Genomic DNA, 24,934 nt, shown 5'->3' with positions numbered 1-24,934 from the left:
ACGTGGCTTCTTTTCAAAAAAGAAATGTTAAGTTATAATTTTGGTCATTTCACTTTAAGACTTGAGTTCAATTCTAATTTGTTAACTCTAATTTGTTCTCGTAAAAGTAAGTTAGTTTAATTCTAATTTGTTCTCGTACTTCATACTGGACCCTATACCTCGTGACAGTATTCTCGTACTTCATACTGGACCCTATACCTCGTGACAGTATTCAAATAAATTGGTTGGATTGATTCAAGAATTCACCTAAGATGGAACCGAACTACTCTAAACTTATTATTAATTTTAAAATCATTTTTTTAATTATTAATCATTTATTTTAATTATAAAAAAAGTATATGGGATATATTTATTTTAATTTTATTTCCTTTAAGATTATTTATTCTACAGCAATTTCTAAAAATAAAATTTTTAATTTTTAAGGTGAAATTTCACCTTATAAATGTGATTAAAGGTTAATAATATGTAAATAAATGTTTAAAACCTTTACCCGAGTTTTGAATAAGTTGCCCAAATGATCCAAGTTGAATAAATTGTCCGGAATGACTCGAACCAATCCAACCAGATCAATTAAATTGAATCGAATCTAAAAAAGTGCCTCAATCTAACTCATCCCACCCCATCAACATCCTGATTGAAGGTAAATATTTGAATAACAAATTAAAGAATGGACATATTGAGTAAATTGATTATGGGTTGTTGACTCCCCCATTTAGTGTGTGATCTGTTGAATAGAAATCTTAAGGAATTATAATGAGAAATTATATAGATATATATGATCATGGTCCTCTTGAGCCTCTTATAAGATATATGAGGCATTTGTTATTTAATCCATTCTATCTGTTGCAAATACAGAGAGAACCATAAGGTTAGTTATTGCTTCATCATACCACATACACATAATCTCTCATACACACACACAAAGAGAGACCCTCATTCCCACATACACACACACAAAGAGAGACCCTCATTCCCACATACACACACACATGCACACAAAATCTCTCACATTTTAGAGCCTTAGTTTAGTTTAGCTTAGCTGCTTCTTATTCACACAGCAGTGAAACGCAAATATTCCTTCTTTGATGGAAGCTCCACAGTCTCGAAGCCTTGAGGAAACATCTCCTTGGCCTCCTCGTTCGGCACATTCGGCGCAATGAAGCACTTGTCGCCGGGCTTCCAGTTCGCTGGGGTCGCCACCCTGTGCTTTGCACTCTTCTGCAGAGACTCCACAACCCTCATCACTTCCTCCATGTTCCTCCCTGTACTTGCTGGGTACAGGAAGCTCAGCTTCACCTTCTTGTCCGGACCGACAATGTGCAACGCCCGCGAAGGCACTGGAGCCCCCGACGAATCTTTCTCGTCGGGGTCGACCATGTTCAGCTTTTTGATGATCTCCCGATTCGGATCGGCCAGTATTGGATATGTCACCCTTTTTCCTTTCTGCAACCACATTTGTAAGTTACTCGTAAATTTAAGTTACTTAAATTACAAGAATGTTACCCGACGGGCCCTAAATCAATCAGTCACCCTCATACTTTACCAATTATGATCACCTTGAACTTGGAACTATAAGATTATATAGTTCAGGGATGGCACTGGATATAAATCATACAGGTATCTTCCTACTAAATTCACTATAAATTAACACAACATATACAAAACCCGTAACTAAATACGCCCAAATTTCATTACAAGGTTCGAATCCCCACAAAGGTGATATCATTAAAAAAAAAACATAATTAACTACATGCATTCAAAATTTCAAAACATCCATACCTGTATTTTCATTCTATGTCCAGAAAAACACCCATTAACAACAGTAACTACTATTTTTTAAGTTAGAAGTAATCATTCTTTATTCAAAGTTCTCTTTGTGGATTATGGGTTTTCAGTGGTTAAAAATATTAGTGATCTACTTATCTACAAATAAACCACACCGGACGGGCAAAAATATTGTTCATATAATATATATATATAACACGTTCTTTAACCACTTGACAAGTGGGAGAGAGAGAGAAAAAGAAACATTTTTTCTGTAACAGAAAAAATTAAGTCTCTTAAGATGGGTGCGGATCGGTAACATCAGCAGACAAACAAGGGAAAAGATAGAGATAAAAAAAGCTCACATTGTAGGCTTCGATATCTTTGATCCACTCGGTATGAGATTGAACATCATCGCAAGACAATCCTATGAGCTTCACACCCCTTCGACCAAACTCCTCTGCGTAAGCAGCCATCATCCCTAGCTCCGTGGTACACACCGGAGTGAAATCACCTGCATGCAACCCAATGCCAAAACCCACAAACAACCACAGTATTAAATTTCCATTATGCCCACAAACCATCATAATATTTTATCTTTGCAAGCCACAATGTTCATCAATATTAACTCGCAAATCCAAAAGTACCTGGGTGAGAGAAGATGATGGCCCAGCCGCCGCCGATGTAGTCGTGAAGAATGATCTTCCCATGGGTGCTATCGGCTTGAAGGTTGGGTACTGCATCGCCGATTGTAAGGCCTGGCATATTTTCCTACTTCTTTCCTACACAAGGGGGTACGTAAACGTGAAAGAGTTCAAATTCGAAATACTCTCTTCTCCGCGTTCTGAGTTCTGATGTGTTTTCTTTCTTTCCCCTTACGTGTATATATATGCCGCTTTGGCGATTTCCTGGTCTGCTGCATGAAGCGAACGTGGCAGTTTTCGTGTCAACTGGTGAGACGTTGCGTGTATTTTGACAAAAATGTGGTATCTACTTGTCTCTCTCCACGAACACCCACGTCCAGTATCCAATTTTCTCCGTTTTTTTTCCTTCCTCACGGCTATCCAACAACTCGATTGTGTCCAAATATTGCATTTTAGGGAACACGACAACGACATCTGGATGAGTATTTTTGAAATCGCCCTCGATGATTCGATCAGCGTATGAAAATCTAGCAGTGGATATATGCAGATTGAAGATATTTTATTCCTCTCGAACCCGAACTCTTTTGATCGATCATACTGGCTGGTCTCATTCAGCGCTACCAGCCCTTCACCTATCCACAATTTAGTAACATTAGAACAGATTAAAAAACGCAATATTATTGCCCAACCAAAAAAGACGCAATATTCTGGTACCTTAAATCACCGGGCAGCAGCTCCAACAGAATTGCAACCATGTACATGGGTGGAGGGAGGGAGAAGGCTGTTTTCGGGTGATTCGTGATTCCATCACAAAATAAATTGATAATTAAAGGAATAACCAACTTATTATATAAACCCTGATTATATCCTTTTTTCAACGTTCGATGATTAAAGGAATAACCAACTTATTATATAAACCCTGATTATGTCCCATTTTCATCGTTTGATGATTAAAGGAATAACCAACTTATTATATAAACCCTGATTATGTCCCTTTTTTCAACGTGGGATCTTAACATAGATGGTGATTCTCTTGGGTTCACTAATCTTAGCTAGATCTTATTTTTTGACCGAACGCTCGTTTGAAATTTTAGGCTCAATACCATATTAATATGCATAAGTTCTATCGATAATGAGAGAAGTAACCCACTTATATTATAAACTTTTGTTATGTCCTTTATCTTTTTAACGTGGGATCTAGTTCAAATTTAGTACTTGAAAATAAGTTTCCAAACTTTACCAACGTTTCATAGTACACTAAACTTTAGTTCAGAAGTGGTTAATAAATTCATAAATTAACTTTAGAAATGTTTCACAGTACACTAAACTTCAGTCCAGAAATGATTAATAAATTCATAATATCTAATAGGTTAAGAGTTTTAATAAACACAAAATTATTTATAGTTTAGGACCTATGAACCTGAAGATTGACTACGAAAAAGCTCCTAATTTAAGCTAATTTTTGTGCGCGTGTGAGAAATATGATTCATCATAATACATTTGTGATCAAAATGAAATTGATATTGGTGATTTTAAGAATGAAAAAGGACACCTCTGCGTTTCAGTTTACATTGAGGAAGAATGGAATGGAATGAACTACGTTTCGTCTACTGTTATCATAGTTCCGTGCTGTGTCAATGATGCTTCTACGTTTAATCTGCGACTAATTTAAGCTGCCTACTACCCATCCCCCAAACTCCAGAAAAGAGGGAAAAAAAAAAGAGGAAAAAAAGAACGAAAAAAACATTAAGCCGCTAGCTTACAGTTCTATTGATTCTAAGTCACGTAGGAGCAAGGCACCTCCTCCCGTTCAGCATGTCACGATCTCCTCCTTCACGGAAAGTCTCTCTGATGAAAATCATATTAAAGAGTTAACAGAATGCACAAGGCGTGGGTAACATATATAAGGGCAGTTATAATCTTTTATAATAACTACTATATAGTGACTATTATTGATAAAATTTAATTACAAACTGGGTGAGAAGCAGGATTAATAACTCTACGTGTTTTACAATAGAAAAACTTGAAATCCAGACTTACTAATCAGTTCATAAGTCACTATCATCGTAGTTCCATAAAGCGACATATTCAAAAACCGGGGTCCGAAGCCTCTATAAAATCCCAACCAGCCATCTTCGTGGAGAAGTGCTCTTGTAGTCTTGAGCACAGATGGTCTACCAATTCCATAGTTATCAATCACCTGCATTTGAATACAAAAGATCCAGATAAAAGAAAGCACCTCTCTTCAGTCTTTTCATTATGTCATACTAGTGACACGCATATATATATGTGTATCCATATCCCTCTCATACTGACGCACTAATTCAAGTTACTACGTTACCTGAAGTCGCGTCTTTACTGTGTCCACAGGAGTCGTGATGACAGAGGAACAAGCACCTGCCACCATTCCTGCTGCAGCCTGAACTGTCGCCATTTCCAAATGAGAAGGTTTATTCTCCATGCTATCTTCATATCCTAAGCTCCTAATAAAGTTTAGATTACTTCACAGTCCAAGATTTTAACCATATTAACGAATTAATACTGAGGACAATGCTAGAAAATTATTGCACCTCCAGATAATATGCTGAGCAGCACCATAGACACCCCACCAGAGAGCAGATGCTGGGGACTGAGTTACAGCTGTTAGTCCAAAACCCCTATACAAACCACGAAATCCTTCAGCCTTCATCACTTTTTTGACAACATCAACTGGACCATTGCAGAAAGTGGTTCCAGGTAGCCCTTGAACCATCAGCCTCTGGCAAATCTAAAAATAACAATTGACATTGCATAATTATTCAGGGACATCAAAAGTAGTAGATACAGCCTAAAACATAAAGCTGTGTTCATTTAATTTACTAGAAATCCTAAACTGTCAAGTAGCAGAGCTACATCTCTCATTCAAACAAGAGTTAAACTTAGTTGTGCTTTTAACCATAAATATTTTATGAGTTCGAAACAAGTAGAGAGAAAACAAGTCTGAAGACTCTGAACTAAAAACTAAAATTGATATTTAGCAGGGGAACTTAGGACCATGGACCATGGGTGGAAAATCTTTGTATATTAATCAAGTCTTAAAGAGTATTCTCATCAAGTTTCAGTTCCAATCCTCAAAGCAAAATTTTTCATAAAAATCGAATTCGAAAGGAAAGGTTCACCTACCACGTCCAATGGCACATAGTATACGCATGAAGCTAAATGCGAGATCATGCCTGCGACTCCATTTGCAAGGCCAAGACGTGTTGCTTCAGGCATATCCAGATGTCCAGTATATTTCAACATAATGTCTTTTGATACTTCTAGTGATGTTAAAGCCAGTACTCTACCAGGTACTGATCCAATAGCTGAAGTACCAAAACCTCTAAATAAGCCATAGATCCCATCAGACTTCCATATATTCCAGAAAACCGATACTCCACGCATGTGAGATAGACCAGATCCATCTACTTGCATTCTAGTCTTCACAACTGCTGTGGGATGTAACAAGGCTGACTGAACAGTAAAAAGCATTGCCCCAATTATATGAAACTTTGTCTTGTCCAACCTAGTTGAAGTCATCAGTAACATTACAAGAAGCAGGAATACAACACACGAAGCATGGAAATACATTACAAAATATCCTTAAAAACGAGCTCCAATCCGATTCTTAATAACAAAAGATTATGGCATTTTGAGAAGGAACCAACAATAGCATTGGCAAGAGTGTTACTGATAAGAAAAGCCTAAAGGCATACGTGTGGGCATCATTCAAGACGATAACGTTGGAAGTAAAGTGTAGGAGAACTCCAGAAATCGCCTAATTTCGAATTATACGTTATACCGTGCAATGATCAGCAAATATAGAAGATCAACTCAGTTTAAGTTCCAAAATCCGAATGCTCATTGAATTGAACAAAAAAAAAAAGTGATGTCAGTGAATGAACTGCCAGAATCTAACGCATTTCGTAACCAAAAATTTTCCAGGTCTCAGACAAACCATCAAAATTCCACAAAAGCTTTTGTTAGTCCCTTGAGCGAAATCCTAAAACGGAAACCACCACCGATCATCGCGGTAAGCCAAAAATCAGCGAGGATCATGACAGTCGCTATGAAGAAAAGTAAATTAGCAGAGCATTGATGCAAAATGGAAGGAACGCGGTCGCAGAGGGAAAGTTAGTGGAGAAACCTGTCCCAGTTGATGTCAGTATCAGCGAGCGCCAACTCCGCAGCTGGTGCAGCTTCGGCGTCGGCAGCCATTGATCCGACGGTTCGGTTCCGCGATCACAAAGCTAAAGCTAAATCTATGGCTACCACCTTTCAGCTTCTTCTTCTTGTTCTTCTTCTCTGTTCCGTTGGGAGTTGCAGAAGGGAAAGGAAACAGAAGAGCAGTCGGTGCGGTTAGTTTGAATGGAAGGTTCTAGGATGTTCTACGATGGGTCTGGCGGTGGCGTGAACTCGTATGCCTTAAATTAATTTTTCTTTTTTTTTTCCTTATTAATATACTGATTTAATTAAATTAAAATTTATACTACTTTGTACATCCCAAATTCACTATCTTCTTAACTAGAGATACATCTCAATTACATTGAGTCATGTCACGTCAAATCAATATTATTTAAAAATAAAATATACCAATTATATTGAGTTATGTCACGTCAAATCAATATAATTTAAAAATAACACACCATAAATTAATATGGTAGAAAATTTTTAATTTTAAGTAAAAGAGAATTTGAGCCACTAGAAAAATTTATATACTACTCCCATTAATTTTATTCTAATATTTGCTGCGAGATTATTTTATAAATAAAGAAAAGTAGACCCAATTCTAAAGGTACAAAAATTCTCTCTCATTTAAATTAGATTCTCTCTTCCATTTATACTTTCCAGAAAATAATTTTTATCTTTTTTTCCCTTTAATTTCTTTCACCTTCTATCGTATTTATTTGAATATTTTTACAATAACTTCACATTCTTCTCTCAGTTCATTTGTAAAATTTTCTCTCTCCAAATTCAATCTGTTTGTTCTTTTAGTCTAAAGAATATTTGTAATCTAAAGTACAGTTTTTTTTTTTTGAAAAGTTATTTTTTCAAATAACTAAATAATTATTTTTCTTATCTAATCAATATTATAATTTAATTTTATTGCTTAACCATTTTGATATGTTATTTTATTGTTAATTTATTTATCATATTTAATCAATATAATAATTATATTTTATTTGTTACCCATTTATATATATTTTTTTTTCTATTTGTAATTTTATTTTAAAATAATTAAAAAATATAGGGTCCAATTTATTTTATTAAAACTATAAATAGGAGAGATAATGTAATTTAAAAGGGAGATATGGTACGTGGCCTTTTTCACAAACTTAAATCTAGCTTAATTGGTTAAGCTATATATGACCAAGTTCGAATCTTCGCCCACATGTTAGATGTACCAATAAAAGAATTATATTTACTGTACCTATAATTTTTTTAACGTGACATGTTATATTTTTTAACATGACGATGATAAGTAACGAACTGATTTTCATGAGTACTTAATTGTGCGAAGATAAAATGGTCGTGCTAAAAATATAGGGTTGTACTACATATCTTTTAAAACCATAACCTACAAAATTCATCCTCATGTTCATAAAATGTTCATTACAATGATAGTTCAACGAATGAAAGTATATATGATCTCTAATTCAATATACTGTAGAACTAAAAGGATGATGATATTGATATTTTTGGAGATTTAACTCAATTATATATAAATTATAATGAAATTTTTTAAACTAAAAAATTGAAATTAAGCTTAAAATATAAAGACCTAAATAGTGTTTAATTTTTGTTATATTACTTGAGAATTTTTAGTTTTATTTGATAATAGATATATTGATTTTTTAATTACAATAACAACCAATCTATGCATGACTCAATCGTTAATAAATATTATCCATAAAAAGGTCGAATGTTTAAATCTTCACCTTTATATGATGTTAGGTTAAAAAAGATTTGATGGGTGGAATATATTCATATACTTAACTTTTTAAAAACATAAAACTAAAGATAAAATGGTCATCAAACGGATTCCAGATATGCTCATGTTGATTGAAAATACTTAACTGACTATGGTGATTTTACGAGCCTAGTTTCGCAAGAAGTCGTTCTCATATGTAGCCAAATTTCTGCATTTCCATCAATTTTGAAAGAAAATGGGTCGAAAGTCTACCGGCCGGACTAGACAGCATCCATTAGACCCATTTCTAAATTTGGGTCGACCCACGCCCGTTATATTGCAAGGATCCAAATTCTAATCTCTAATTCTTTTAGAGATATATATCCTACATTTTTTGAGGTTTAAATCTCCACCCAATATATTGTTGAATTAAAAGAATGAATCAGGTATAATGAGGAATAGATAATAGTAGGCTTAATTTTTAAAAACAGAAATAAAAAATAACATAATTAACAAACATGTATATAGTCTTGATAGAAAATACTTCACCTCAAGCAAATGTGATTATGAATCACCAACCTTATTTCACAAGAAGTCCTCAAATACAACCCAAATTTCTGTATCTTCTTCAATTTGGGAAGAAAATGGGCCGGTACGAACGGCATCCATTAGGCCCATGCCAAAATTCGAGTCAACCCACATATTATATTGCAAGGATCCAAGTTCTAGGGTTTTTGTTTTAATATTGTATTTTATCGAACTTATTCAAAAAAAAAATTATACTATTAACCAAACTATTTTCAAGAAGAATATTTATAAAATAGATGATCAAGAAATGACATATGAATAATCAACCAAACGAGAACACGTCTAATTTTTTAAAAAAATCAAAATATGAGACAACCAACTAGATTTGTAATTAAGATCGTTTATTCGAGAGACGATAACGATGTTTTAAAAAAAACACCTATACATCTTGAAACTATTATTATTATTATCTTACTAAAATACTTATAATAATATCATTGAGTAGACAAGTAGAAAGTTTAAAATAAAATTATTTTCTTATTAAATAATAATAATAAATAATATATATATATATATATATATATATATAATTATAGTTTTCAATTTTTCATATATATAAATAAATTGTATTTTCAATGAATAAAAACAAAACAAAATAATAATAAACAAAACGAGTAGAAAGTTGATTATTTATTTAAGAAAGAAAGGTAAAATTCAAAGGTTTAATGTAAGGCTCAATCACCGGTCATTGAGAATAATAGGATGTGCCCACATATAATTCTATTCTCACTGCGGTATTTTAAGTTATATGATATTGTAATATTTTGTTTGTTTTTTTTAAAGCAACATTGTCATCGTTGTAGTAACGATAAAAAATTTCTATGGGTCTTGATTGTCTCTTCCAAACATTATTATTATTGAAAACAGTTTGGTTAACGATATATCTTTTTAAGTATTTTGATATGTTATTTTAATGTTAACTTATTTTGTCTTATTTAATCAATATTATAATTAGATTTTATTTGTTACCCACTCGTATATAGTACTTTATATTTGTAACTTTATTTTAAAATAATTAAATAATTGTTTTGTCCAATTTAAAATATTATAATTACATTTTATTTGTTATCTATATATATTAAGGAATTATAAGCATCATTAGATATATAAAAAAAAACTTAAAAATTAGATATTTAACAAAACTATAAGGGTAGGTTTGACCAGTGATTTTAAAACATGAATATGAAAAAAAAAACAAGAGTTACATCCTATGTATTCACGTTTTCAAGAATGTATTTGGTAGCGGATTCATAAATTGAATATAGATTTAAAAATGTTTTGAAATGTTTTGTAATGTATTGTTTTGATTGAATTTAAAATTGTATTACTAAATACACTAGCATGTGTTGATTTATAAAATTTATTTAATTAAATAATTAAAATAAATATACAACTTATATTATAATTTATAATATTATTTTTATAAAAATAAAATGGGTACATAAGATAATATCGTACACTAGAACTTTTACATGGGTTCACAATATAATCTTGTTACATAATATTGGTACAATATATCAAATATGATACAACATTCTTAAAGTTCATGATACATAAAACAAAGAAAAAAATAATTTAATTTATATGAAATAAATTCAGGTATGTCATGGATTGTATATATAATATGATTAAGACAAATAAATAAATAAATAAATATATATATATATATTTATATATATAAAAAAGGTATTATAATTTAAATATGAATGAGTGGTCAATGCATAATTTTTTTTCAATTCAAACTTACCCTATAATTGTAATATATTTATCTAAATAAATAAAATATATGCTTCAGCATATTTAAAGAAAATTTTCAAAGGCATCGAGCTAGTTACAGAAATATATTTAGTAGTAGAAGACAAATATTGCAACCATAAACCCATCTATTATTAAAATATAATAATAACTATCTAAAGATTTGAAAACAACAAAAACGTAATTCAAACGTTTTTAAGAACAGGCAGTGAATTTTGGATTGAACCCAATAATATTTTTGAAAAGTTTTCGCCTTTTGGTGTAATTCATATTTTAAAGATTTTCGAAACATAAAATCGTTTTTGAATACTCTATTTAAGGTGGGCTAAATTTGTTGAAGGGAGAAAAATTTACAAATGAAAATATTGAAATAAAAATATGGGGTCTATTAGCATAAATAAGAATAGAGGAGAGAACTTAATTTAAGATGGAAAGAAAATGATACATGTGCTTTTAATTTTTTTTTTTTTTTGAAGATACACGTGCTTTTACATTTTAAAATCTTCACTTTATTTTATTTCCAAAATAATCTAATTGCAAAGTTTACAGATGACATAACATCGAGAGAATTAGATAAATCTTTTAAAAAAATGGGACGAGGTAGCTAGTGGCCAACTCCCCTCCCTTCATTCTCTTCTCCGCGAAGGGTGTGCGTTTTTTCTCAGTCCTGGCTGACTTTTTTCAGAGGGTGTTCCTCCCTACTTTGTTACAAATTTTTCGTGGTTTTTTTTTTTTCAATTAGTAAGTAGCATTGATCAATATATTATAAGGACCTCTCTTACTGTTGTAGAGCGACTTTCGAAGAGGATCTTTCTTTCCCGCTAGTTTTTATGATGGCTGGCGGTGGTTGGGTGTTGGGATCTCCCCGTTAGATGCTGATAATGCTGTTGCAGCTGACAAAATCAAAGCCAACATTGTTATGTATGGTCCATGGTTTCGTCACCGAAGTGTTTTGAAGAGTTATCAGGCACACAATTTGAGAGGGCTCCCGCCTGCAATCTCTTGGAATGACTCTTTATTTTTGTTGCATTCTGATTTAGAGAACTTCCATGATTCAGAGGCAAATATGATGGAGCAGAAGGTGTGCGACGATGGAGGTGCGACAGCAATCGGCTCAAATACCATTTTTGGAATATGTGAAAGCTATCAGTGTTAATTGTATTGAGATACGTGATCAGCATGATTTGAGAAATTTACCTAATCTTTCTTTACCTGTCACGATGATGGTTGAGAATAAGGCAACGAGGATGACATAATTGATAAAATCCCTCAATTAATTGATGGATCTTTCTGGAAATCATTAAATGATATTAAAAATGTTGTGACTTTGGAGAAAGTGTTTAGTAGGCAAAATTTGTTCATATTCCTAGTTCTTTGAACAAGCAATTTGTTTTATTGGCCAAGCGTAATGATAATTTATGTCGTTTGAGATAGTTGTTATCCTTTATGGCTTTTGTTTGTGGTGTACAACTTTTCTGATGTAATCCATATTGATAATGTTTTTTTTTAATGCAATGTTTATTTGATAAAAAAAATTAACGAAATTAGTATGAAAATCTTCTTATAGAATTTTTCTTACACGCCAAACTGAATGTAGGTTATGAGTTTGATCCCCGCTCGTGAAAAAACAAAAATTTTCCCAACTCGTACTAATACTAAAAGAAAAAAAGAAAAAAAGATTTCCCTGCAAATGATCCTGGCCGTCCAGTTCTATCAATCGGTCTCTCATCGTCTAAAATGCTGTACTGACACTGCATTCGGTAACACCTCCATTAGCCCTAGCGCCTCAAAATCTCTGCAAATCTCTTCTCTTCCTCTGCTGTTCGTGCGACTGGGCGATTGAAAGCGCCAATCTTTCGCCCTCCATTAATTTTACTTCTCTCGTCAGGTCTTGGCGGGGAAGGAGAAAAATAATCGAAGTTCGGATCTTTATCGAGGTATATTTATGTGTATATATTTTTCTTGTTCTGATCATATTGTTTTTAATCATTACCTTGTTGCATTTCTTCTATTTGGTTTGCAATTATTTTGTTTATTGGTTTTGATTTTTACTTACCCTAAATGCACATGCTTTCCTTTTCCATTCTTCTGTTTCTGTAAAGATTATTGGGAAAAATTTGAAGATTGAATGAAACGCAGAAGCATGGAGACAAATTTAGCGAATCACGGATTCTAGTGTTTCATTATCTTGGCAGACCGAAGAACCTTGGGATTGAAATTTAGTTTCCTTCTAAAATTTTGTTCTTTTATAACTCTATATATTGCTTTTACTTCAGTGGGTAGGAAAGACGTTTGGTATGTTTTCGGAATACTGACTTGTTAGTGATCAATTTGAAATACATTTTGAAGCCATGGAGACTGGGGAGTCTGCTCCCCCTTCCCTCGGTCCTCGTTATGCACCCGACGATCCTACTCTTCCCAAGCCTTGGAAGGGGTTGATTGATGGGAGCACTGGACTATTATACTACTGGAACCCTGAAACCAACGTCACTCAGTATGAGAAACCAGTCTCTTTGCCACCACCACTGCCACTCGGTCCTCATCCTAGTGCCTCTACTTCCAAGCCTGCTTCAATTCCGGAGGCTCATTCCATGCCAACAAATGGCACATTAACGCCTCACGGGCAGCCAAACCATCATGTCCCTCAACAAGAAGGCCAATCAAACAGCCAGCTTTCTCAACAACCTGGACATTTAATATCACAGCAACACAGTTCTGTTACAGGGCACGTAAATGTTAATCACCATCCTGGTATGCAAATGGCACCGGATGGGCGTCAACATAGTGCGCAACCGAATCAGGTCATGCAGCAACCAGGGATGTTTGCAATGTCATCACAACATCTTGGCCAGCAGCATGTCATGCAACAAAGTCAGAAAATGGCCCATAAGAATCAACAAATGGCTCAGCATCCTCCTAACCAGCAAGTCTTGCAGAATCCAGGACAACAAATACCACAGCCATCAATCCAGAATCTAGGACAGCCGAACATGCAAAATCAAACCCCATTAGTTGGCCAGCCTCAAGGTCCGCAATATGGTCAGCAGCAGCTTCAGTATATGGGTTACCAGCAAAGCGTACATCCAAGTGTTCAGCAAAATTCACAGCAGCAAGTTAAACAAAGCCCTTTAGGTCAACCATTTGTTAATCACCTCGAACAGAAGTCGGGTTTTCTGAACAGAGAGGAGGATAACCTTCAGTCCGGAAACCAAGTTGGATTTTCTTCTTCTCAGTTTCAACAAAGTGGTGGTACCTCATCTATTCATAACCTTCATCCTGGAACCAATTCTTCTCAAATGCAACAGTTTGGTTTAGCTACAGATCAAGCACGACATTTTGGTGGCTCTCCAGGAAACCTGCAACAGCAGCATTCTGTGGTTCAGTTGCAGCATGCAGGTACTGAATTGACTCATCGCCAACATCATTCTAGATTCCAAGATCAAATGGGCCCAGCTGTGATGCAGGGGCAGCAAGCTGGTGCTGAAAATTTGCCTGGCAGAGCTGGAAATGAATTTTACTTTGGCAGGAATGAGGGGCCTGGCACTGGTCCACATCAACCAAGGCTTGCAGCCATACCAATGGCAAGGAGCCAGCAGGTTTTATTTTTTCTATTATATATATATAGATCACGTTCCTTTGGAATTTTTTCATGTTCAAGTTTTTTTGGACACTATTTAAGTAAGATACAAATACGAGGGATGAATTTTTACTACGACTGGAAACTTTATATTTTTGTCATATCTTAAATTTGGTACATGTTAAAAGAATTTGAATGGGCACTGATATTATGGGAAGACATTATATCTTTGGGTCTAACATAGAAGATATGTAGTTAGGTACTGTAAAGTTTTATGAGGGAAGTTATGTGTGGAATTGGATTAATAAAGTAATCAATAGGAAGTGATGTGTTATCTACTCTTTTCCTCGACCATAAACTTAGTTTTTAAGTTAAAAGAGTAATGCGGTACTAATTTTCCATGTATTTCAGTTATCTATGATCTACTTTTTCATACATCATGTGCAAATTGTCCTGTCTTTCAGGAAACAAGGATGGGTGGTGTTCCATTTCCAAGTGTGGCACCTGGTCATCCTAGTGGGACAAATTTTGCGGCTGGGCACTCACATAGCATGTATAGCCATGGATCTGGTGGTCCATCATTGCCAAATAATGCTCTGATAGGCCCTCCTCATGTTGTAGCATCAGATGTTACTAATATGTCGCCTGTTGAAGTTTATCGTCAACAGCATGAAGTAACTGCTACGGTTTGTATTTCACCACGCCTATCTTTTTTCATTGTGTTGTGGTGAATGCTATAGGGCGATGTAAACGTACAATTGATTACCAATCATACTGTCAATGTTCTGTGGGAAAATCAGTGTTAAATTGTCGAGCTGATATAGTTCAATGAAGGTTGATACATACACGATTGGAAATTTACTTTGTGTGACTGCGTGGAGTCTCGACTGTGACTTTGTTTCATTAGATGTGCGCTGTTGCTTCAATCTATAGCAGTGAAACTACTCTTTTTTTTGGTGTAAATGATTAGTCCAATTAACTTTGTAGGGTGACAATGTTCCAGCTCCTTTCATGACATTTGAGGCTACTGGCTTCCCTCCAGAGCTACTGAGAGAGGCAAGTTTTATGTTTGGTCAAAATTCTTTCAATTGGGTAACGTGAAAAAAGAAAGTGATCCAGCTTACTCATTTCTTCTGTTATTAATATAGTTTTTACTCATGAGTTTTCACTTGTCGCAGGTGCGATATCTGCTCCGGAGGAGGAGCATATGTCGTACGCTGCACTGCTATTGCTACACTTGCACATGCAACAACCCCTTGATTTTTGGAGGCTGCAAAATGGATGGTTGGAGCCTCTCTAGGGCATCTTTTAGTAGAGTGTTGGCCATTTGACCAGATCACACCTGATGTGACTGAGATGTCTTGCTTATTGGCTCTGCTTATTATGTCTTTATTGCCATCTTTTGTTGCCTCGAGTTGCTTCTGTAAGCAACTAATCTATGGGTTTTCTTGTGCTATTTCTATTTGCTCTTGTAGAACACTGTATTTTTATAATGTATTTCACGCATGTATGTCTTTGGCATGTTTTAAACTTACCTTGGCGCTGAGTCTATATTTCCATTTATATGCTGCAGATATATTCTGCTGGATTCTCATCTCCTACGCCAATTCAAGCACAAACATGGCCCATTGCCCTGCAAGGTAGGGACATAGTCGCAATAGCTAAAACGGGGTCTGGAAAAACTTTGGGCTATTTGATTCCCGCCTTCATTCTTCTTAGGCAGTGCCGAAATAATCCACAGAATGGGCCAACGGTGTTGGTTTTGGCTCCTACTAGGGAGCTTGCTACTCAAATACAAGATGAGGCAATTAAATTTGGGAGGTCTTCCAGGGTCTGTTGTACGGTGAGTTTCAAATATTTCCTCTTTTGAATCCTTGAATCATCTACTCATGCTTCCTTTTCTTATGATTTAGTTTGTTCTTTTTCCCACTTCACGAGTTAAAGTTCTTCATTGTTTCAGTGCTTGTATGGTGGAGCTCCAAAAGGTCCTCAGCTGAAAGAATTAGATCGTGGTGCTGATATTGTCGTGGCAACTCCTGGCCGGCTTAATGATATACTAGAAATGAAGATGATCAACTTTAGGCAAGTTTCACTTCTTGTACTTGATGAAGCTGATCGGATGCTTGACATGGGATTTGAACCTCAAATTCGGAAGATTGTGAATGAAATACCACCACGCAGACAAACTCTTATGTATACAGCAACCTGGCCCAAGGAAGTAAGAAAAATCGCGAATGATCTTCTCGTCAACTCTGTCCAGGTGAATATTGGTAGCGTTGATGAACTTGCTGCTAACAAGGCTATCACACAGGTAATTTCAACAAATTATATGCTTACCAGTCCCTGTCTACGTTTCAATTTGGCATTATGAGTCTCACAAATTGTTAAAATGATACCTTTTTAGCCCACATGGTCGGTGTCATAATGTGGTCAACAAAGTAATTTGCTTTTAAAATTTGATTGCTTTTTTGTTCGTATTTCGTAATGGAAATGAATCTTTTGAACATTAGAGTTACACAAGATTGAATAGCTGAAGTCTGTGGAAACGTTAACTTCTTTCTTTTTCTAGTTTTTTAACGGACAAGTAGAGCATTCAAATTGCGAACTTTCTATCTGATCCCAATTCTCCAAAGCCATTTAGTAAGAAGTGCATCATTATTCTTTCTAAAGCGAACAATTCCCAATCCTCCTAAAGAGCAAGGAACGGTAACTAAAGACCAATTAGTTAATTGACTTCCCTCTGCCTCACCACCATTCCATAAGAAATCTCTGAAGACTTTTTCCAGCCTCTAACTAACCTTCACCGTGGAGATATTTTGAAACTCTTGCTTTGTCTTCGTATTTCTCTTCACCATTTTGATGAATGCTACATCCTTTCTGATGAGTAAGCGCATTTTAAAGAATAAAAATGCTATTTTAGGAAACATTTCGAATGCATCGTTAATGGCATTTAATTTGATTGTTCTTGGTTCAAAGTTCCTCAACATTAGTAGTTATCTAATTATAGCTCTCTTTTTCTACAGAGCATCTTGTACCATAAGCCTATAACCATTCTCTGTTCCTCTAGATAAATTGTTGATGACCTTTCTTTCTTCTATCCTCTGTTTTTTTGGGTGGTGGCGGAGAACAGTATGTTGAAGTTGTTCCACAGATGGAAAAGCAGAGACGGTTGGAGCAGATCCTTAGGTCCCAAGAACGGGGTTCTAAGGTAATAATTTTTTGTTCCACTAAGAGGTTGTGTGATCAGCTTGCACGGAATCTTGGGCGTGGTTTCGGGGCTGCTGCAATTCATGGAGACAAATCACAGGGGGAGCGTGATTGGGTATTGAACCAGTTTCGTAGCGGAAAGTCTCCTATACTAGTTGCCACAGATGTTGCTGCCCGCGGGCTCGACATCAAAGATATAAGGTAGGCCCTCTTTTGTGCTCTTTTCTCTATGGTACCAAAGCGAGAGTCTTGGGACTAATTTGATCGAAAATGGATCTGATGTGACTGGTTTTAGGGTTTTGTATGCTAATTGTCTTGTGATTTTTGCACTGAGTACTCTGATTTATTGGATTCATTCTTACCAGAGTGGTGATCAACTATGATTTTCCCACTGGAATCGAGGATTATGTTCACCGAATCGGAAGAACTGGGAGAGCTGGAGCAACGGGAGTCGCATATACCTTCTTCTCTGAACAGGATTGGAAATATGCTGCTGATTTGATTAAAGTACTAGAGGGTGCGGATCAGCATGTGCCTCCTGAGTTGCGAGATATGGCTATGCGTGGGGGGCCGAGTTTTGGGAAGGATAGGGGTGGTATGGGTCGTTTTGATGCCGGTATGGGTGGCAGTCGCTGGGATTCTGGAGGCCGAGGTGGCATGAGAGATGGTGGGTTTGGTGGTCGTGGTGGTGCACGAGATGGTGGGTTTGGTGGCCGTGGCGGGATGAGAGATGGCGGGTTTGGTGGACGTGGTAACATGAGGGATGGTGGTGCTGCTGGTGGACGTGGTGGGAGAGGCGATTTCTTTCCTGGGCGGGGTAATAGAGGACGGGGCTTTGGTGGCCCTCCTGGGGGTCATGTTGGTTGGGGAAGGGGTGATCGTGGTGGCCCGCACGATAGGTACAACAGTGTGGATGGACGAGGACGTGGACGTGGACAGGGTCGATTTGATAGCAGAAGAGACTTTTCCAATAGGAGTAGAGGTAGAAGTTATAGCCGTAGCCCTGAAAGAGTCCGAACATGGGGTTACAGCCGAAGTCGAAGTCGCAGTGGTAGCCATAGTCGTAGCAGTAGAAGCTGGAGTCGCAGTAGAAGTCGTAGCAGGAGCAGAAGCAGGAGCCGAAGTAGAACTAGGAGTCGAAGTTGGTCACGCCGTTATAGTCGAAGCCGTAGTCGTAGCCGTAACCATGATAATCATGAGCGATCACGTGAGTCGAACTTCGATAGAAAAGACGATCTACCTCCTCCCGAATCAGTCACAGCTTCATCTCCCGGCACACAAAAGAGCGCATTTGAAGAACGAGACGACGCTAGGCAGTTTCCTCCAGCGTCCGGGATCGGGAACAATAATATCGAGCCAGGGAATCCAGAGAATGGTGCAGATATGAGCGATCAAATTGTTAATGCAGCTCCTCCTCAAGTAATATGAATCTCTTTCTATCCTTTGATTTTTGGATGATGGCCGGCTTTGGGTTTTTTTCACTTCGAGTGGGAACTATTCATACTCCCAAATCCAATCTCATTCTTAAATTTTCTTACCCGGAAGCTTTAAAGCAAAAATCCAACCATAAGGTCAAGAAATGTGGTGTTTAGGAAATGTTTACGATTGGTTGATGATGATGATGATGTATGAATATGCTGTGTTCTTGCAATTAGCATTATTTAATTGATAGTGTTATCAATAACATTATTTTGAAAAATGTTATGTATCACTGTTCCACTTCCATGCAAATATTCAATGGTCTTGCAACATATTTAAGAAAAATATGAGCCACAAAGATTAGTTAATGAAACATTAAATAATATACCCGTAAAGTTGAAATATTTTAGTGCTCTTTAAATTAACAGTGGCGTAAAGTTGAAATATTTCTCTCTTAATTTAAGAGTGTATGTTTCGTGCGAATCTCGATTTTATGCACAATGAAGTTTGTATCCTTACAATTTTGTAGGCATAAACTGTGTATTTATGTGAAGATTTTTAATGTTTTTTTTAGAAGATTTTTAATGTTAGAACTTAAGCAATGAGGGAAAACCGTAATTGAAATCTTTCAAGCCATGTTATTTAGTATTTTTTTTTAAAATTTAAAAAATTTGGATTGTTTAAGAAATGTTTGTTAGAAGAATAAGCTAGGAATTTCATAGGCTTGAGATGACTTAGGGTCTTAATTACATCGTAAAATTGCTTTAACATTGAATCAAGATCAAGTCGATTATTTATCTAAAAAAGTTCACTAAAAAAGTTGTTTTTAAAAGCCATTGTAAAATAAATAATCAATAAACAATTATTGAATGAAAGTAAAATTAAACTAAATATAACTACACGTATTTTTATCATTTAGGATGAGGAAAAAAATAGTTTTGAAGTGATAATATTTAATTCAACTCCATATTTTAGGTGATCTCTGACTAATTCAACATAGAATTTTTATTTATTTGAACCTAATCCAATTTAAACAAGTTTATAATCTAACCCAAACCTTCAGGTTAGATCAACTTTTCAATCATCGAATTTTTTGAACACCTAATTTCAATGTGTCACTGCCACAAGTCTACATAGAGACCCTTGAATCTATGTATCTATCTGATAGCATAGTGATTGAAACTTTTCGAATAAAAGCATACTTGATTCTTTTGTAGTCTCCAGCTGCTTACAATGAACAAGTGTTAATTTTATCATTTATTTTTGGGACAACTATTGCAAAACAAACACCACAATCTTCTTGGTTTCAAGTATTCGTTGGATTACGAGCACAATATCATACATTTCTAAGCATCAAAATACCCTTGAACATACTTAGATTATGTAACATATAAGATCCTGAAAAGAAAATAGCCCGCCGGATTTCATATTTGAAAAATGGATTTCATGTCTTCCATAGGCATTCATTTTACACAAAGAAATACAGATTGTTGACGTGAATAGTTCAACATTTTACTGTAAATGGATGTTTTCCTCAAGAAACTTGTAGAAAGGGGATAGTTTAAGAAAATTCCCGATGAGGAGGGACTTGAACTCGAACACGTGGTTCCTAGCCTTGTACAGAAGGAAATGCAAAAATACCCTCCAAGGATTAGCCATCTTATTTTCCTACTTTAACTTGATGTTATTAGAATAACATCAAGAACTTTGGCTGAATTTTCGACCCGACAGTCGCTCAGATTCGTATAGAATGTGGTTTATGAGTCCCCTTGCCGCACTGCAAACAACCAATATACACAGAAATGTGAGTGCCTCGCCCACACAGCTCTAATCAGATAATGTAACTTTGAGATTTTAGCCTTTGGGTTTGGGAGGCTGCCTTTCCTACTTGATTCTTGTACGTAGTTCTTTTTAATATAGAGAGAGAGCGAGTGAAAGAAACAAATAAAGGCAAAAGAAGCAATCATAAGACATACTCATCTTTTAACTTCTGAATCTTCTCTGGATCAGTCTCATGCATGTTCTTTCTGAATTGTTGTCTCACCATACTAACAACAAGCTCGGTGTTATGTTGCTGCAAAAAATTGATAGGATCCAAGTTCAACAAGTAACAAGGGACAATTTAAAAATTCTCAACCCCCCTTCCTATAATTGGATACAACTATAACTTAGTTTAGTAAAAAGAAAGGATCAAGTCAAGGATAGAGGAAGCTTAAGATCATCATGTAGCCTGCACTTATTTATTTCTAATTTTATAAATAACCGAACTTTCATTTAGAAGAACGAAACAATACAAAAAGGCATACAAAAAAGCATTCCAACAAAAGAGAGCGAAACTAAAAGAACGCATTCCAATCTAGCAAAATCAAACCTAATAAGTAATTGCAAAAAACTTTAGATACCAAGGCCCAAAGGGAAAGATGAAACCAAAAAAGAGCCCAAACGTCCTCCTAAGATTACTCAATCACTCTAAAAATTCTGTTATTTCTCTCGGTCCACAAGCCCCATAAAACAGCTAAGAAACCCGTCTGAACCAACCCCTGCACCTAAAAGGAGGGTGATGAAGAACCTCCTCCAACATCGAACTACATGTATGCATTTAAATGAATAGGATCTTCATTCTTCCATTTCTGATTTCCCACCTATTTGATAATAAGATTGTGAACTGTATTGTAGGTGCTAGATAGTCCTCACCTAAACATAGAGAATCACTACTTGTAATGAACATTTTCTGACAAATAAATCTTCACAAGTTAACGTAAACACAATATTAAATTCTTAGAGTACCACTCATATACAGTATTCTCTCTTCTGTGTGCCAAATCTCTTAAAACTCTATTGCCATTGCATAAACAACCAATGTTACGTCAAACATGACAACCTAGCCTTCAGACAATACTTCACTTCCACATCACAAGCAATGTACCACCTTCATCCTAATCCTTCTCAAAGGTACTTTACAGTTACAGTTGGACATTTTCCTATGAAGCAAAAACATAAACCTGGAGGCAGGTAGCAGAAGGCGCTTTTATACAATAAATATTATGTTCCAGCCAATTGTTCAGTTCGTAAGATCTTGTCTAATTAATATGAACAATGGGAACATAATTGTGCTGCAATGTTGTTATGTCCTGCATGAATTCAACTGTAGACTTGAGGCAGTATACAAACAAAAGGGGAAGTAGAGCAATACGCAAATAAAATCATTGCTCTGATAATTGCAATAAACCCAGTGAGAATGTAAGAGAACAATGGAGTGTTCCAGTGTGTTGAAAGCTGTATTCAGCAATAATACATTAAACTTGAACTTTTCACTTCTCATTGACTAATAAACCATTCTAAATTCTTCAAATGCAAGACTATTACAGTCATAACACTTGTTTGGGACCATTAGTTTAGATAAGAACAAGTAATGAGAACATCCATACCTGATGACCAATATACTTGGCTCTTCGCAGGCACTCGCGGTAAAGCTGCAGTGATAAGACATGCAAGGTTAAAAAAGTATGTGGAGGAAATTGTATAGCAAAAAAGGAGAGAAGGAACCAACCCTAATGACATTATTCGCAAGCTCAGGAGGTAGAGCAGTCTGTAGAGATGGCATTTCCCCCCTTTTCCCCACCTACTGTTATTTATCAAGAAAGAGCAGCCGAAGAATTAAAAAAAACATGGATCAAGCAGAAAAGAAGCAACGTACCCATCAAATTGTGGATCGGAGCTTACATGAAGGAATTTAAAAATTTATATTCACCATCTCCATTTCTTAAGAAATTCAAACGATCAAGACTATGATTGAAACATTGTCTTGCTTGGAAGTTACTTTTAAAAAGTGGGTATAAATAGAACACAATCCAAGCTCAATCAACTTAAAAAATCCTATCTAGTATTAACCAGAATCCAAAAATAAAGAACTAACGCAGCAATCACTCCATCTCATGCTGTCATAACTCAAGAAGCATCCGAACCGAGATGGGTACCAAATATTGATCTTTCTACAAATGAAACCCTAAATTTCTATGCGTCTTAGCTTCTGCAGACACCCAATCGTAAATGCGGACATTCACCACCACCATTAATGCATTGAAATGCACAAATAAGGGAAACAAAGGTAAAAAAAAAGAAAAGATTCCAGATAGATGATCACGTACCTCCTCCTCTGACTCCTCTTGTGGCGCGCTTGGCTTTCGGGGGAAAAAATGGAAATGGAAAGAGAGAAGGATGAATAAAAAATCCGCCTCCTTGAAATTTGTATGAAGCAACAATCAAGCTCCAGAATTTGATTTGAAGATTTGGTTAGCAGGTCTATCAGATGTAGTGAGCTCCCGAATACTTCGGAAAAATTGTGTAGGTTAATTGGTTTGGTTCAGTTTGGTTCGGTTTGGTTCGGTTCATCTAAATCAAAACTGAACCGAAATTCAACATTTGGTTTCTTAAAACAACAGAAACTGTACCCACAGACCCAACCGGTCGGTCGGTCCGTCAATTTCGAGTTAGTGTATGGGTCTGAAGCAGGCAAGTTGGGTTAAAATAAAGGATGCCTATTTGTTTAAAATTCTTAACGTATTAAAAATGATGAAAAAAAACTCACCAATGATATTTTTCCTTCCTTTTTAAGTATAATATGAAGATAAAAGGTTTAAATTCATGACCCATAGATAGGTGTCTTATCCAAATGAATCATGTATGTATAAGAGACGAAACTTCGATTTTTAAATAATGCATCCATTTAAAATAAAATTTGTACAATTATTACATAATATATTATGTTTAACATATTTTAATTTTAACAAAAATCAACACTTTATATTTAACAAAATTGCATATCAAATATGCCCTTAATATTTACTTTATAAAAAATATATTTAGTTTAGTGATGTTGCCATCATAGCCTTATAGGTAAGTTACTACATGAAGTAGGCAAAATTTTGAGTGTAAACCTACCTATTTCAAAGGAAACAACATATTCCAAGGTTTTAAATGTAAATCTTAATTATATTCCAAGGTTTTAAATGTAAATCTTAATTTTATAAAAAGAAAAATTATATATATAAAAAAATTCATTTAAGTAAACAAATAAGCACTAGAAATTATTAATATCAATATACATATATAATTATTCATATTAATAATACATATATAATTTTATTTTATTTTGTTTGGTTTTTTACAATGCCGTGTAAATGTTGATTCATCTCCATATAAATATTGAACTTGTAGGCATGAAAATGTCAACAACAAAAATTGAATATCTGAACAACTCAATTAATGAATTTAATCTTCTTAATTCTAATGTTTTGGAACAGTAAAATTCAATTTTAAAAGAAAACCAGTAAGGGATGAAATTTATTATTAACTTTTTAAAGATTATACAAAAATGAAAGATTATTCAAACATTAGGAATTAATTTTTCTTTTTTAATACAACAACATGCGAAGGCAGTGATTCAAATTCACAGCTTTTTTTGATCAGGAATAGGGGACTCAATGTTTGTACATAGTGCATTATTTTAATTTTAAGCCTCCAATACTAATGTGTTTATTAACCAAAATAATGTTTAGTTTGACTTGAATTTTGATGTTGCCTTTGAACATAGGAATGCATTTGAATCTCTTTGTTCAGATAAAAATTTTCTTTTGCTGTGGACTAATCGGTCTCACCTGTTATACATATACACAATTTATATGTAACTAAGAACTAACTATACAATGACTGTTGAAAAAGCTATACAATATTCATAAACATGAAGCTGATTGCCACAGAGACAAACTTGAGCTAAAATAATGGATTCATCGCTCAATCCTTGAGCTTAATCACCTGCAAACGGTAAAAGAGAAAACTACAGTCAATCAACAAAGCTCGGGATGCTTTCTGGAAAACTTGTAGAAGAAAACTAACTAAATGCTTCTTATAAGACCACTTTAAATCCAAGTCTATTTTAAAATTTCTCAAATTATTTTGATTATAAAAGCCTTTATTCCACTCTTTAAAGTTTTAACTAAACACTGCCGATTTTCAGAAACCGACGCTTTAAAAGATGTGCCAAAACACTTT

The 24,934-nt window shown here is 35.1% G+C and overlaps 5 protein-coding genes across 8 annotated transcripts in view; 1 reads left to right on the top strand and 4 right to left on the bottom strand.

The window, feature by feature from the left end:
* Positions 1-776: 776 nt before the first annotated feature.
* On the bottom strand, positions 777-2,552 carry PER1 (1-cysteine peroxiredoxin 1). Its single transcript, XM_022282220.2, has 3 exons — positions 2,412-2,552; positions 2,130-2,278; positions 777-1,443 (listed from the first exon to the last, which is right to left on the bottom strand). Exons 1-3 carry the CDS (start codon positions 2,527-2,529, stop codon positions 1,051-1,053), a joined length of 660 nt encoding a protein of 219 aa, XP_022137912.1. The 5' UTR covers positions 2,530-2,552; the 3' UTR covers positions 777-1,050.
* LOC111009212 (uncharacterized) lies at positions 2,540-6,838 on the bottom strand. Of its 2 annotated transcripts, XR_015790899.1 has the most exons (8): positions 6,574-6,838; positions 5,571-5,952; positions 4,979-5,175; positions 4,750-4,891; positions 4,449-4,608; positions 4,172-4,256; positions 3,123-3,189; positions 2,540-3,040 (listed from the first exon to the last, which is right to left on the bottom strand). XR_015790899.1 is itself a non-coding variant. In XM_022282219.2 (6 exons), the coding sequence occupies exons 1-6, from the start codon at positions 6,642-6,644 to the stop codon at positions 4,219-4,221; spliced, it is 990 nt and encodes a 329-aa protein (XP_022137911.1). In that variant the 5' UTR covers positions 6,645-6,838; the 3' UTR covers positions 3,908-4,218. The 2 variants fall into 2 exon arrangements, 1 of the variants encoding a protein (XP_022137911.1); XM_022282219.2 differs by lacking the exons at positions 2,540-3,040; positions 3,123-3,189 and having other exon boundaries at positions 3,908-4,256.
* Positions 6,839-12,428: 5,590 nt separating this feature from the next.
* Positions 12,429-19,187, top strand: LOC111009186 (DEAD box RNA helicase family protein). The gene is made up of 8 exons (XM_022282159.2): positions 12,429-12,617; positions 13,030-14,276; positions 14,722-14,943; positions 15,245-15,313; positions 15,831-16,100; positions 16,218-16,568; positions 17,388-17,665; positions 17,830-19,187. The coding sequence occupies exons 2-8, from the start codon at positions 13,032-13,034 to the stop codon at positions 18,890-18,892; spliced, it is 3,498 nt and encodes a 1,165-aa protein (XP_022137851.1). The 5' UTR covers positions 12,429-12,617; positions 13,030-13,031; the 3' UTR covers positions 18,893-19,187.
* Positions 19,188-20,282: 1,095 nt separating this feature from the next.
* On the bottom strand, positions 20,283-23,193 carry EMB2786 (COMPLEX 1 LYR-like protein). 2 transcript variants are annotated; one of them, XM_022282591.2, is made up of 5 exons: positions 23,032-23,193; positions 22,434-22,508; positions 22,312-22,356; positions 20,860-20,957; positions 20,283-20,660 (listed from the first exon to the last, which is right to left on the bottom strand). In XM_022282591.2, exons 2-5 carry the CDS (start codon positions 22,485-22,487, stop codon positions 20,582-20,584), a joined length of 276 nt encoding a protein of 91 aa, XP_022138283.1. In that variant the 5' UTR covers positions 22,488-22,508; positions 23,032-23,193; the 3' UTR covers positions 20,283-20,581. The 2 variants fall into 2 exon arrangements, with proteins under 2 accessions (XP_022138283.1, XP_022138284.1); XM_022282592.2 differs by having other exon boundaries at positions 22,434-22,505; positions 23,032-23,191.
* Positions 23,194-24,436: 1,243 nt separating this feature from the next.
* LOC111009309 (calcium-dependent lipid-binding family protein) overlaps positions 24,437-24,934 on the bottom strand; it is an 84,177-nt gene continuing 83,679 nt past the window's right edge. For both annotated transcript variants that reach the window (XM_088123958.1, XM_088123959.1), the window contains exon 64: positions 24,437-24,697. The gene's annotated coding sequence lies outside the window, so the exon portion shown is untranslated. The remainder of the gene's footprint in view (positions 24,698-24,934) is intronic.

This window comes from Momordica charantia, assembly GCF_013281855.1.
Source record: "Momordica charantia cultivar OHB3-1 chromosome 5 unlocalized genomic scaffold, Mcharantia_2.0 BLBB01000005.1, whole genome shotgun sequence".
Taxonomy (NCBI): Eukaryota; Viridiplantae; Streptophyta; class Magnoliopsida; order Cucurbitales; family Cucurbitaceae; genus Momordica; species Momordica charantia.
Note: the sequence above shows the minus strand (reverse complement) of the source record. Positions and strands in the feature narration are given on the sequence as shown.